This window comes from Merops nubicus, unplaced genomic scaffold (assembly GCF_000691845.1).
Source record: "Merops nubicus isolate BGI_N331 unplaced genomic scaffold, ASM69184v1 scaffold8957, whole genome shotgun sequence".
Taxonomy (NCBI): Eukaryota; Metazoa; Chordata; class Aves; order Coraciiformes; family Meropidae; genus Merops; species Merops nubicus.
Window position 1 is genome coordinate 23,933 of NW_008618286.1, and position 15,459 is coordinate 39,391.

The 15,459-nt window shown below is 37.7% G+C and overlaps 1 protein-coding gene across 1 annotated transcript in view; it reads right to left on the bottom strand.

Moving 5' to 3' along the window:
* The window catches only part of AASDHPPT (aminoadipate-semialdehyde dehydrogenase-phosphopantetheinyl transferase), a gene marked incomplete at its 5' end in the record, with an annotated part of 30,252 nt that extends 15,662 nt beyond the window's left edge, over positions 1-14,590 (bottom strand). The window contains one exon of the mRNA XM_008943386.1: positions 14,365-14,590. Coding sequence (XP_008941634.1) covers positions 14,365-14,590 — 226 coding nt within the window. The remainder of the gene's footprint in view (positions 1-14,364) is intronic.
* Positions 14,591-15,459: the final 869 nt, after the last annotated feature.

Sequence of the window (15,459 nt, forward strand, 5' to 3'; positions counted from 1 at the left end):
ACTTAACCAATGACACAGAAGTTATTAACAAGACAAGGGAGTAGAAGGGTAGGGATGAGATTTTTTTAATTAAACATGAAACCAAACTTGCCTGAGTGGAAGGGATTAATAAAAATATTCTCCACTGTGATCGAGTTTTCTTGCTTTGAAATTTATCATATTGACTACTGGAAAATTCTGTCAAAAATCTAATAAGATCTCTTCATAATTACCCTCTATTCATACCTTAAAAATAAGATCATTTAGTTCAGAAGTGTAATCATAAAAAAAGTTATCAATAAAGACTTTTTTTCTTTTCAGAAATGCATGTATCTGTTCAGTCATCAGCCAACCTAATTTATTATAAACCTTATGAAAATCTCAGTTAACAGCTACAAATTTTGAATTTGGAATTCCTGGAAATGAAAATTTCAAAACTATTTTGAGTGTTTTATAAAGATACTTCTTACTTGCCCATGATAATTTCCTAACTTACTGTTCATATACTGTTCAAAATTTACATAGCTTCTTTCAAGAAACTGGAAAAAAAAAACACCTTTAATTCTTTTTAATACTGAGCAGAACTATATTACTCTCTCATTTGAAAATACATTTTATTTAGTATGTTTTTATAGCTCACTCCTCTCACCTTTACACAAGCTGTTGTGCATTCATAGAATCATAGGGGTTGGAAGGGACCTTGAAAGATCATCTAGTCCAACCCCCCTGCCAGGGCAGGACCACCTAGAGTACATCACACAGGAAGGCGTCCAGGCAGGTATTGAATGACTCCAGTGAAGGAGACTCCACAACCTCTCTGGGCAGCCTGTTCCAGTGCTCCGTCACCCTCACAGTGAAAAAGATTTTTCCTGATATTCACCTTGAACCTCCTATGCTCCAATTTACACCCATTACCCCTTGTCCTGTCATAGGTCATCACTGCAAAAAGCTTAATCCCATCTTCCTGACACTCACCCTTTACATATTTGTAAACATTGATGAGATCACCCCTCAGTCTCCTTTTCTCCAGGCTAAAGAGACCCAGCTCCCTCAGCCTTTCCTCATAAGGGAGATGCTCCACTCCCCTAATCATCTTTGTAGCCCTACGCTGGACTCTCTCCAGCAGCTCCCTGTCCTTCTTGAACTGAGGGGCCCAGAACTGGACACAATATTCCAGATGCGGCCTCACCAATGCAGAATAGAGGGGGAGGAGAACCTCTCTTGACCGACTAACCACACCCTTTCTAATGCACCCCAGGATGCCATTGGCCTTCTTGGCCACCAGGGCACATTGCTGGCTCATGGTCATCCTGCTGTCTACCAGGACCCCCAGGTCCCTTTCCCCTACCCTGCTCTCCAGCAGGTCAGCCCCCAACCTGTACTGGTGCAGGTTTTCTTTTTGTATTTGTTCATAATAGCTAATACTCTGAAAGCATTTCTCTAGTCTACTGTAAATTCTATACTTGGAAGATTTTTGTGACAGAACACGACATTGTCTAAATATTGGAAGTAGTTTTTGTTTTTACATTGGATCATCTTACCGAAAAAAAGAAGAAAGTAAACTAGAAAACTCCAATAGGTTTAGCCAAAACATACTATATCTTCTTTTCATAATATTCAGTTAACTGACAACAATTTGCCTCAGTATCTGATTGTCTAACAAATACAAATATGTGTCTTCATTTGCATTAGAACAAAACTGACTGGATGGTTTAGCTATTCCATGGCCTAACTTTAGAAGTCCTTTTCCCCTAGAATACATAGAGTTCTGACTCTTGCCCATAACTTACTTCTTAGGGAACAGTAGCCAACAGGAAAGGAAATCTAGCAAAAAGGAAAAGGAAGAGGAAAGAAAAAAGGAGGAAAGTCATCTAGAAAATCTCTGACCAGCTCCTCCAGCTGGCATCTAAGTGAGCTTGATAGTCACGAGAGAAGCTAGAGGTTTTACCCTTGACACTGAGATGTGTTTTAGTTGATTTTTCCTCAGCCTATAGACATTTAAGCCTCACACCCCTATCGTATCATAATGCATATTTGAAACCAGAGTATTTCACAAAAAAAATAAATGTGAAACTAACACAGCTGTGAAGGCAATCGATTACTTACCTACCTACAGCTACTATTCTGTTCTAATAAACTTTAAAGTACATTAGAGCCTTAAAAATATCATCTGATTAATCTTTCCAAAAATTGTTTTCTATGCATATAAAAAAATCTGAACCAAAAGTTAAGTTTCTTCACTAAATTAAAACTACAAAGTACCCTGGAAATTTCAGGAAGACTGGGAAGAAATACTGAGTGATTCTGGGAGAGTCCAATATTAAACCTGGAAAGTTAAGACACTGTATACAGACAAGTGTGCACATCCATGCACATGCATGTGTGTGTGTATTTTGGATTATTTGCACATACTTTTTACACTGAAATATAAAATGCTCTATTTCGTGCTGCAGCGACAGCTGGGTTTTTTTTTGTAAAGACTAGACCAAAAACCTGCTTTGCATTTCCCTTGTAAAACAGTAAGACCTCAGACCAGATATAAAAGATGGATTTTTACAAATATTTAGGAGTGAAAAATAAGAAAACACACTATATTCCCTCGTCCTATTTGAGAAAATGCTTTAGAAATAGTAGATAAATAGTTATTTTCTCCACTTTTCCTACCTGACAATAAGAAGTCAAATCAAGCTACATTTTTAGGAAGATCCTTGTAAATTATTAATTTTTAATTTAAATTATTAATTTATAAGGTATAAAATGCTATTAATAGTGAAGATTACTATCCATAGGGCTAATATAGGAATATTCATACTGGTGTTTTGTTTACACTGTTATAAACTTCACGCCAACTGTCATAAGTCAGACTTGGTAGTACAATATACATTTAACAAACCCAGTAACTCTCCTCTTGCACTTTAAGTTATTAAAATTAAAACACGACTTCCCAAAAATATTAAAAAGCAGATAACAGACCCTCCTCACTTCAGTTTTTAACTGTTTTACAGGCTTCAAATTGTTCTGGTCAGATATAAACTAACTAGCTTACATTGTGGTCTATATCCAAAAGCATGGAAATTGAAAGCTAAAAGCTACCACTGTCAGCTCATTGATCAACTCTTCCCCAGAAAAATAACCAAAACCCAACAGACAATAAAACCCAAACTCCAGAATGCTAACAGGTTTCTGACTGCTGTGAAGCACATGAAAGAAACAAGTCAGTGATCAAGAACTAATAATTAATTAATATTCATTAAATTACTTTCAGGTGGCAAATGGGCAAAGTAGCAATCTGAACCACACTAGCTAGCAAAAGCAGTGACTGAATGTCAAAGTTTAGGGCCACCCCCAGACCTGTAACAGATGCTCGCTGTTAACCCCTCTCCCCCATTCACTCCCCAAATGGGAAGAGAAAGGGAATAAAGGGGCAAGACTTATTGAATAGAGAAGTAAAACAGCTTTAATGAAAACACTACTACTACTAACAATAAAAAAATATATACACAAACATATACAAAACCAGCGTCAAAGCCAGCTTCCCCCCTGATGGCAATATGTCACTATCACCCCCTGGCTGGGGAACATTCCCCAGGGAAATGTCCCAGGCTGGGCACAGGAGCTGGATTCTGGAACTCGGTTCAGGAACAGAGGGCTCGGGACCAAAGGCAGGATGGATGAAGCCCTCTTCAGGTGCTGGACACTGCAGGAGCATCAAAAGGGAGGAAGTGGGCAGGAGAGCAACGGGAGGGCTTTTATACTGGATATGACAGATACGGGATGGAATGTCCCACTGGTGAATGTTAGAGTCACTTGTGTTGTCTACTGCTCCCTGGAGGTGAATCTTTACTTTCTGCCCCCCTCTGTATGGTACATAGGATTTAGCAGTGACCTTGGTCTGCATGCCAGTCCTTGGGAGTAACTGTAAACATTGCTGCTAGAAGCATCAGTATCACTGTTAGAAGCAGACAGTCTGCAAAAATACGCTGCTAACTTCAGGAAGTGCAGTTAGTTAGAAGAGCTTTAGCTGAAAAGTAAAATCATTGAACAGAATTAGTTCTGTTCTACCTCAAATCAGGACACTGAAGTATGAACAAATCAATCTACTTAACATGAACGACAGCCTAGCTATAAATCCTGTAAACTCACAAACTGTATAGGAGGAATATGCTTTGAGTCTGGACTGTTGGGACGATAATTCTTCTGGTGTAGGACCCAAGCCATAGCAGATCACATTTTACTATCTCTAATGGAAACCAAAGTAAACTGATACAGAGAAACAGATTTCTTCTGCAACAGATGTCCAAGTCCTAACTGTTTATTATTACCAACTAACCCTTGCACAGATATTCAGAAACTGACAACACAAAACAAATCATTAGCTAAACAACTGAATTAGAAAAAGCAGATAGAAAATTAACAAAGTATGATTTTTAAATCGATTAGCTCAGACAACTTTAGTGTGAATTGGAAATTAGATTTGCATTCTGTGACCTCTCCACTTCCTGCCAGTATCCCACGGTTCTCCCATTGATATACGTGTTAAACATCCCTTCTGATCTTGTAACTGGTGATGATATTTTTTATCTTCATGGACCTCAGAGAAGCAGCAGTAACTTTAAAATGTCAGAAAATTAGAGATTGGCTCTTTTGAAGTACTCAACATTTCCCAGAATGTAAAAATGGAAAAGTCATAAAAAAGGCTGACATAATTTGATAATATTTGATATTTTTTCTGCAGTTTGGATTGTTAAGTCTTTACAGTATTAGGGAAACTGCTAAGGTTTCAATTAAATTACTGCCCTGATAGTCAATGTTAAAGAAAAGAAAATAAAGAATCATCATGGATAAGACAGCACTGGAGAAATAGCAGTTCTGACACAGGTATGGTTTGGATGAAAAAAAAAATGAAGAAGTCACGAGCTACTAACCGAATACCTCACATCTGATCCGTTTACAGACGGGTAGTGTATGGTCTGCAACAGATTTATGCTTTATGTCATTTGTTTTGAAAATACAAAAAAAAAAATGCCAGAGCCTCTCAAATTTTGTTCAGACTCCAGCATACTTTTATATGTTCTTTCTATGCCAAACATTCAACTGTAATATATACTTGCCATTGTAAGAGTTTACTAACATAATCACTCCTGGGTGCAAGCACATGGTTTAACTTACTGAAATGCTGGGGTTTGAACCCTGAGCCCCGAATTAAGGTTGACATATGGGTGATTCCCACAGCCCTTCATACAGAGGTGGTGAGTTTGCCTTATAGCTTCCCCCCAGGGTGCAGCCAGCCCTGCAGGGAGAGCCAGAAGGGAAATGAGCCCCAGGGGTCCCACATTGAGTTGACAAAGGTCAGGTGTCTGCTTGGGGATAAAAGCTGGGACCACTGGCAAGGAGTCAGGAGTGTCTGTCTGTGGAGTGCACTCCACAGAGCTTCCTGGTTGAGGAGAGACCTCCTGACTCTCCCTGGAGCCGGGCCCCAGTCAGTTCAGACCTTTGTGAATGAGGGTTGATCGAGTGAGAGTCGCCACGTGGGCACCTTTTTCTTATGTATTCAACTGGCTGGTCTGGCTGTTTCCCATACCAACTGTGGGCAATCTCGGGTCTCTGTTCATACCACCTGTTGTGGGCCTAGTCACATCTTTTGTGGGATTGTTGGGGGTGGCATCAATTATATACCAGCTGGCTTACTTGTTTGTACCCCAGCAGTCATTCATGTTACAATGTTTTTGCTTACAATACAGTCTACTCATTGGTTTCTCTTCCTGCTGGCTGTATCATTCTTGTTGGGCCTGGTCACTGGCAGAACACTTACTTGTGAGCACAAAACCAAAAAGTATTTAAAATACATGGGGTCTTACTCACTAAGATGATTCAGGAACCCTAAATACTTTTTTAAGTATGTGCATTAAAGAGTAACAGCAAAAAAAGTAATAAAATAAGAAACTCCTTCTTTACATTTCTATGTCAATGGTTACACCTTTTACTTGCTTAAGCTCTTTCTAGCAGCTATTAGACCTCTAGGTAGCCACAGTATTTCAGCAAAATGTAAATTACCCTAGAAAAATGGCATTTTAATCAGTGTTCCACTGTAGAACATAAATGGTTAAAGCAATCAGTCCATTTTGTCAGAACAGAAGGAACTCTACTCCCTTTCAACACTCCTAAAGTTACAGTGCATCACATTAAAACACAGACCTCTAAAATCTAAATAAACAAAAATAGACTTAATTTTATAAAGCCATTATGGTTGCCAGTTATGAGGACACAACCACAGATATCAAAAAAGTCAAAGAAGTCGAACATGCTCAGATGCCTTCAAAATTAAGGAACATTTAGGAACATATGCTTTAACGGAGCTAGATCTTCTGTCACTCTTTAAGAAGACAACAAAAACATCAAGGTGTTGCTAGTCCAACAGCACCAACGTACAAGATATGAGCCTGACCATCCATAGCCTTACCCTGCAGCACTACTACCAAGCCATGAGATCTCTCAAACATTATTACATTTTCTGAAATAATGTACTAGAGGGCCTTTCTACACATGCAGAAAGATTATACTGACTGAAACCTTTCACAATTAATCCTTTGCTTTAAAATAAACATTAAAGAAAATCTACCACTTAATACTGTCTGCTTTTCCCAGAAAAGACAAACAAAACCCCACTGCTATGAGGACAACCATCCCATGTCAAAACTGGAACACTGTACCTCCAGTGAAGAGAGAGCACATTAACTCTCACACTATACAATATGTATGTACACACACACATTCTGTATCTACACACTCATATTCATATACATGCAGTGCTGGGTTAACGGTTGGACTTGATGATCTTAAAGATCTCTTCCAACAAATCTTCTTCCAGAATGATTCTATGGTTCTATGTACTTAGAAATCCCTACATACATGTAAGGATATACATATGCACACATACACACACTAGAACATATATATGTATATGAATGCGCATATATATATATATATATAGTGCTACAGTGAGACAGAAATTCCAGCACAAGGGGAATGACATCCCCTTGTTTGGTGTGGAACTGGTCCTCAAGATTAAGAAATGCACACTCTGAGATGAGTTTATATCCTTCCACATCATGATATCCTACTGCAGTAATGAAGTCACTGAACAACAGAGTTCCTTGTGATGGCAGAAGCCAGGACACTGCACAGAAGCTTCTCCCAGTACAAGAACCTCTCAGTCAGATGCAGCAGAAACACCCCTTAGCATTTTCACACTTAAAACATCCCTGCTTCTGCCTATACTCCGTCCCTTCACTCTTTTCCCCCCTTCAAAATGAAGTCCAAGAAACATTGCAAGATGGCAGACGAGGTACTAGTGTTTGAAATGTAGTACTTAGTCTTTAAATCAATCTCTCCTATGGAACACCGAAAGCAACCATGTTTTAAAACATGGTTGCAACATAGTTAAAAAAAATAAATCTTGTAAAACCATTTGTTTGGCTTGCCAGCAGCTGAAAGACTGTTTGGCATACTTGAGAGCTAAAACCCAGCATGTTTTGTTTGGTCTTCCCACAGAGAAAAGACGGCAGACACCTAGACATTCAGCATGTTGTCTCCCTGCATTCTCCCCCCCATCAGCACACAAACTGCAGAGCTCCAGACCCACCACTGCAGGACCTGTGTTTTACCCAGCTAACAGGCTATACCAGAAAAGATGCAAGAGGAAGATGAATGTATTGCAATGTGGGAAAAGCAGGGCATTGCCCCAAACTGAAAAATGGATGAATTTCCATGGTCCATTCACCTGCATTAGTTATATCTGCTCTTGTAAAATCCAGGTGTTTGCTATGTTTTTATTAAATTGGTTTTTGTTAGGAAAAAGATCTACATGTTTAATACAAATCCCAACAATTCTGAAGAACAGACAGGAAAACTATACAGGGCAAGTAGCCATTTTTAATGCACTAAAAACGACCAGATTTTCTGCAGAAAAACAACGCAACACACAACACAGGCAACGTACCTAGAACCTATGGCACCAACCTGATCCTGATATATGGTAAGAAAACAGCTACTTACAGAAGTAGCAAAAGTCTCCTCATCCTAAACTTTCCTGAAAACCTGACATGACAACCTGCCATCTTCAGTGAGGAAACACAAAAATATTTGCATTGTTAAAAAATGGAGTTTCTCTTAGAAAGGAAATCCATCAGGGAAATTCAGCTAGAGGCTACTTGTTTTACAGTTACTGAGGGGAAATCTGAAACAGTACCTTAAATATTTAACAAGTCAGTCTAAAAATTTGCAAATCTGTCACTAAAACATTGTATCGAAATCTTGAAACTAATAAGAGCTCCAAATTGTAATTCTTATAGACAACATCCAAATAGTTTTTGACAACACAGGATAAAGGCAGCTTCTATTTTCCAACTCCTGCAACAACTATAGATCTGTAGTGCTGAAGCTACTGGAAATGGGCAGTGTTAGCAAGAAACTGCTCAAAAAGCCAGTTCTTAATACCTAACTAACCATTATTTAGCTTCAGCCCTTCTGTCACATCTTCCTGCTAAACTTCCTTAATTTGGAAGGCCAAAGCTAACTGTCATTAGCGTAGGCTTAGAAGTTCTTTTAGTTCTGTTAATAAAAAAATAATGATAAAAAAATAAATTCTTTTTAGCCCTCATTATGAATGCATAACTTAATTTCCCAAAAGACCACTTCAGGAATAAATTGTGATTATTGAAAATTCAGTGCACAGAAGGACATTTCAGAAAAAAAAAAAAAAAAAACAAAAACACTAGACAAGCATTCTTATAGTTTCCTTCTGTTATGCAGCTTATTTTTACTAAAAGCTCCTGGTTAATGATTTTTTTTTTCCCTCTTAATTGTTAATTTATCCCTCATTTTAAACATTTCTGTTCTACACAAGTTCATTTTTACTATTCTACATTTTTGTTATGTGTTTCTAATTTAGTCCAAATGGGTTTATGTTTTACTATTAAAAAACAATCAAAGGATTCTTTCTTTCTAAAAAGCCTATTTCCCCTCAAAGAGGAGATTCAATGATGATATCAAATTTTCCTTTCACAGTTTATCAAGCCTTGGTACTAATTCAATTACCAGAATGTGCAAGTGTTTTTATAAACATGATGAAATCCCAGGTTAAAACAGTGTTAGAAATTTGATTAAATAAAGCACAATAATGGAATTGTTATATAATGTGTATGCTTTAAAATTATGTTTAAGATGGCTGTTTCTTCCCATTTTCAAATAGAACAATAACAAAAATTCCTCCCTATTTACTCAGTGTAAAGGCATATGACCACTATGATTTGATACTTCAACAAGAATATTAGTTAGTTGTTTTAACACTACTTTACATCTAAACATTATGTGGTTTCATATTTATAAATTGACACCCTTAAATAATTAGGAGCAACACTTAACCTAAATCCTCCATTAATTTCTTCATCCCAAATGGTACATCTACACATCTATAGATGTACCATTAGCTAATAGTTTGGCAATTAAAACTTTAAGGTAAAATTAAGCACCTTAAGGACAAAAGCACTCCAAAAAATAACCTGTTTTGGCACTTTTTCCTAGGTCAAGAAATTCTTATTGCAAAACTTGGAAAGCAGCAATTAAGAAAGCACTACAAATTCAAAAACTTGAACATGTCTTCTAGACAAAAGACATGCCAAAAATCTTAACTACTATGTAGGTGTGCCTGCTGCTCAATTTAGTTTATGACTACAAAAAGAAAGGGCGCAAAGTTTATAACTGGCTGGAAAAGAGTTCCTTCCTCCACTAGCTAGTCTGAAGCCTGAATATTTAGCTCCTTTGTGTGGAACTTACTCTAATTCATGTGTGATCTCTGCTCTGAAGATCTCTATCATCTCTTGAATTATCTCACCTCAGTGATAACATGAGAATAAAAAGAGAAAAATTAGTCAAATTCTGTTTATACTTCTTTGTCTCAAATCAAAACCGCTTCAAACAATCATGCAATGACACCTGCTTTCTTAAAAAAAAGCACTTCATGAAGTATTTTTGGAGCAAATTAATTTTCTGTAAAATTCATATGCAGAAAATTTACTCTTTTGTGTCTTTTATTAAGCAAACATAGCATAAAAAGAAAAGATTAATGAGAAAAGCTAATTTTATTGCATGTCAAATATTTAGTTCTTGAATTACACTGAGATTGGAGAGGTCCAGATCAAACTGTAATGCAACAGGTAAGAAAGATTGCAGGATGATTATGAAAGCTCAGGAATGAACTGTTAATTTACCTTTGTAATACCATGTAGGCTAAAAAATTGCATTATTGAAAAGAAGTTCACTTGCACAGAAGGAAAGCTATTGAACATCAGATCCAAACTTTTTTCCAAATGCTCAAAACAATCTTTATTAACCTACAATTGTTTCCCAAGTCTCTGAAAATGTTCCTTACAGATTTTAAGTGACTGATAAGTCAACATTCCCCACACTATTTAAACCAAGTTGACACTTGTTGCAAAATTTCTTGTCCATAAGTTAGAAATATTATCACAAGGTGAGTTTTCCCACAAGTTACTAGTACTGTGAGAATCCTTCTTACTTCTTTTGTGAAAGGGTTAAAATAATTTCATATACATGATGAATGTCTAATGTCCAAAATTATTTCCCTTAACAAATTTACACAGAACAGCGTGCATTTTTCCAAATGATTCAAGAGTTCATCTTAAACTGATCTAATGAGAAGAAAAAAAAAAAAATAGATGTCAGTAATTCTTCAAAAACAAGCAAATTGAAAGCCTGAATTAAATCAACAACAATAACCTTCTGGATAACCAAAGAGTAACAACACACAACACCTAAAGAGGTCACTTTCCCTTTCTACCATCACTACACTATTTAGCTCAGTATGTGAATATGAGGAAAAAAAAGTCATTAACTGTTGCATACCTGTGGAACTCTTGTAGAATTGTCTCTATTTGCACTGCTAAAATAGCCTCCTGTGTGGCTTGCCTTCACCTTCAAAGAAGGTTATGTCTTGCAGATGTTTCACTTTTCAGATCTGACTAATGCAGCAAAAGTAATGTGGAAAAAGGTGGCTTCTTATTGCTTGTAAGTATTACAAAAATAGCACAGATTAAGATGTGTTTATGTGCACCAGGTATCTTTGCTATATGCCAGCAAAACTTTCAGATGCATAATACTCTTTTGTATATTTGCAATGCGTATTTTCTTCACTAGTTGAACAATACAATATAAGAACCAGGATACTGGAGACCTCGATCAAGATCCTGGTGGATGACATCACAAGTTGAAGTACTTTCTACTTAAACAAGCATTTGAAAAAAACAACCAACCAACCAAACCAACCCAAAAAACAAACCGCAAACCTATTGTAATGTACTTTGTACATGGGGAACTCTTTGTCCTTGTACCTATTCCAAAGAAAGATTTATACTGGATTCACTCTCAGAAATATAATGTACTTAGCAACTGCAGAGCAAGAGCACCACTCGGTGGAACTATCAAAACACTACTGGTAAAGTCCAAGTTACACATTCATAGAACTGCAGCAAAAAGAGTTCCAGGTAATTCTACTAGGACAAAAAAAAAATGCATTATTTTTCTCAGAAAAAAATTAGGAGAAAAGACTGCTAGCTTTAGTCCATACTACAGACTAAATATGGACTTAATTGCTAATTATTAAGAAATATTACTACTTATAAAATACTTGTAACATTTTGTGGTTTCCCAAAAACACAAGTTATAATTCCCAAAAAGAAGACTTATGGCCATAAAAAAAAGACATTCTCTAAAATTTGGAACTTGGTATTTTTAAAATTTAATTCACAAATATTTATGCAAAGTTACATAATTTGGAACACAATTGCACAACCAAGTGCAGGCACACGACAGTTTCTTCTTAGGCATAATGACAAGCACTGAAGTTCCTTCCTCTCCTTATCAAAAGGCAGAAAAGATACATACAAGCTCTTGACAGCTAAATTACTTCAGGACAGAGTATGCTACCTGTGGAACCTCAGATATTTGGAAGACAGTACTTTTGTAATGATGCATTTTGCATTCCCATGTCATACACTGTGAAGCTTGCCACTGTGAATTCAGACTGTGGATATAATGACTGGCCCTAACAGCCCCATTTTCTGTTAATATACACCTAGATGCCTGACAAAAGAGGAAGAGATGGACGAAACAGCCATGATAAAAGGCCCATGTTCAGGAATCCTATCAGGCCGCATCTGTCAATAGATTATTTCACATTGATCATCCAGACATACAGTTTTTCAGTATCACTTTATTACAAAAGCACCAATTTAATGCCATAATTTAGACTTTGGAATCACAAACATCTTCAGGATTAACCACCATTTTTCTCTCTATGGGTAAAACCACTGAAGCCTGTTTGTACCACATCTCAAAGTGTTACTTGGTCTCATCTGCTCATACTCACAACTCAAACGCTCACAGCTGCTGAGTACAGCTACCCAGAGGCATGTGGCAACATTTGCTTATGTAAGAGGTCATCTCCTGCCATCAACAATTCTAGGACACATTGGCAGGAGCTTCTCTTGCTACTGAAGAAGTTAGGAACTGAATGTGGTATCTAAACCCTCTTTTAACTAACTAAAAATTGAGTTCAGTTTCACTGTTTTCCCTATATTTCTGCTGAGATTAAACGCAGCAGATACCTGATACCAAACCCCCCTTTGAACTTCAGCTTCACGTTGTTATTTGGGAACCCTAGGACACGCAGTCAAAAAGCTCTATGACAGGAGCAGAACAGCAACCAAAACATCATCAATACTATGAACTCAGGATATTTTTTTCCTAAATTTAGCCAGCTAAAGTTAACATAACTAAGAGTAAGCTACAATATATACCAACAGCCTAACTTTGATTCTATACCTCTTAGGACAGCACTGACTAAGGACACTGAACAGAGAATAGACTCAAGATACACGGTAGAGGAACCTTGATTTGTTCTAACACTGCCTGTAGATTGAGCAATAGATCAATGAACATTGAGTTACCCACTGTTTCAGAACTTAACATGAGAGAAACCAGAAAGAAATAGTGAACAAAAAAGTAAAAAATACTAGAGAAAAGAAGCAATAGAGATGAGGTTTTTTGGTTTGTTTTTTTTTTTTTTTTAATAAAGCCAGCTAACAATGAAGTTAAATATTTTTTATAGTAACTACAAAAGAACTGAGACTTTCTGATTTTCACTATTTAATTAGTAATTAGGAAGCCTTGCAGTAAGGCCTGTGGCAAGCCCAGCCAAAGCATTTCCAAGAGTACTGGGTCTGGGCGGTAATTCTTTTCATAGCAGCCTGTACGGCACTGTGTTTTAATGCGTCCAGTACCAGCAGTGTCTGCAGGGTGTCAAGGCCTCCTCTATCACTCTGCCTCCCCAAAAAGGCAAAGGGTGTGCAAGACACTGGGAGGAGATACAGCCAGGACATCACTTGTTTTTTTGCCTGGGAGAGTTATGATAAAAGACCCAGCCTTGAACTGAATCTGGTATTTGGGCTCTCCATTACAGCAGTCCCTTCAGGGGTGTGCCTGCTCCAGCACAGCTTGGTGTAGGGTCCTCCACAGGCTACACTGTGGTCTCACAGGCTCACCATCATCTTGAGAATAGGGTCTACACTAGATAGTGAGTCACAGAGAAGAACTTCACTTTGGATTGGAGTAAAGTTTCTGTGCATGTTAGCTAAACATACCAATCCGAAAATGTACGCTTGTAATAGCCATTAAAAATGTGTAAAGTGATCATAGAGAAAGTTATCCAGTCAGGGTTTATTTGAACCTTTACCTTACTACAGAAATTATTTCGTAACGTAGAACATAGGGCAAACTGAAGACTGTGAAGAGAGATGTTCTAAGAACACAACTATTAGTGTCATATCTGGTTAAACATTTGAGGAAGATTTGCAAAAACTAAAATTCCAGAAAATCATAAATCCCAGAACTAAAAGATCTCCATAAAACTGTATTTAAAAATACACTTTGCTACTTTTCTAATTTATAATTTGGGTCCTGAAGTTCACCAATACAGTCAGGTGAGTGCAACATTTCATACAAATAAGTAGGCAAACAACGTTTGTAAAGTTCAGCCTTTTAGCAGAGGCACCTCCAATGTTCCACCCGCGCTGCACACAGCCAATCTCTTGACGCCTGTTTGCTACATACTGGGCCTGATGCTGACACATAAAATGTCCATGCTCACGAGGCAAGAGAGTGACAGTCACAGTCTGTACAATTCTCATGGGGATAGATCCCACTGTCCCTAGCTGGAAGATTATCCATGCTTCTACCTAGCAGACAGGAAATCCATAAACCCAGCACTTAAACATTACAGAATCTGTTTCGGTCACCATAACAACTTACCTGGTAAAGTAGTCTTCATGATATCAACACCAACTTGAAGCTCAGGCTCAGCTGCAAGAACTGCATAATCTCCTTGATGAGAGACATTGAAGTTGTAATTAGGATAGATACTGACTACATTATTTGCCAGGAAAGGTTTTCCTTTTGACGTCCTTTGCAAGTGTATTTCATTCCAAGGTATGCACAACTTTTCTGCAATTAATTTCCGTATCAGCAGGCGACCAGCCTATGAAATAAAATGGATGCAATTAATACAGAAATATTATGCTATCTGCAAACTATCTGTGGTTGCTAGATATCCACCTGCCTACAAAAATGTGGCTTTATTATAGCCGATACAAAGTACGAGTATACTTCAGCCAAATCTTTTATATTTCTCCCGTGTCAAGCACATACCAAGTAAATTTAACCAGGTACAGCATACATTTATTATTATTATTAGCACAGACAACACAAGACCAAATAAAAAGCACTCCCAACCTAGATGAATTGTATAACATGGTTCCTTCTCTCCCTCATTTGCTTTCCTAGGATACTTTATTGCACAGATGAAGACTTTTTTTATACCACACTGAACAACAAAACTGTCTCAACAGCTTTCCTCCCTTTAGTACCTCCAGTCTATTACTGAGGTGCAAAATGAACTGAACAGCTAAAAATGATAAGGAACTTCTTACAGGCCAATCAGTAGAAATCTGCATTACTACCACATTGTTATGTGAGATTTAAAAGCAGAATTATGCAAACCAGCTTTATGCTCTTACACATCACACTACTGTCTTCACGTATGGTCTCCTAGAGTACACCGATTTTGCCTCCTAACTTGACATCACGACATAAAACTTGTGAAGTCTTTCACAGTAAATACTAACAGACTGCAAATATCCCTTTTTCCACTTAAGTGGAGGTACAAGTGGAGCCGGCAGTCAGCAGTTCGTAATGCATTTACTCCCCTGAGAGGCGTATTTTCCGAAGGAAAGTCAGAAATTTGGGCGATACATAATCTGCAGCGACACCCGCGCCCCCATGGGAAAGCGCGGGCCCCTGGGCCGCGAGCGGTGCCAGCGGGGTTCCGCAGCCCAGCGGGGGCCCGCG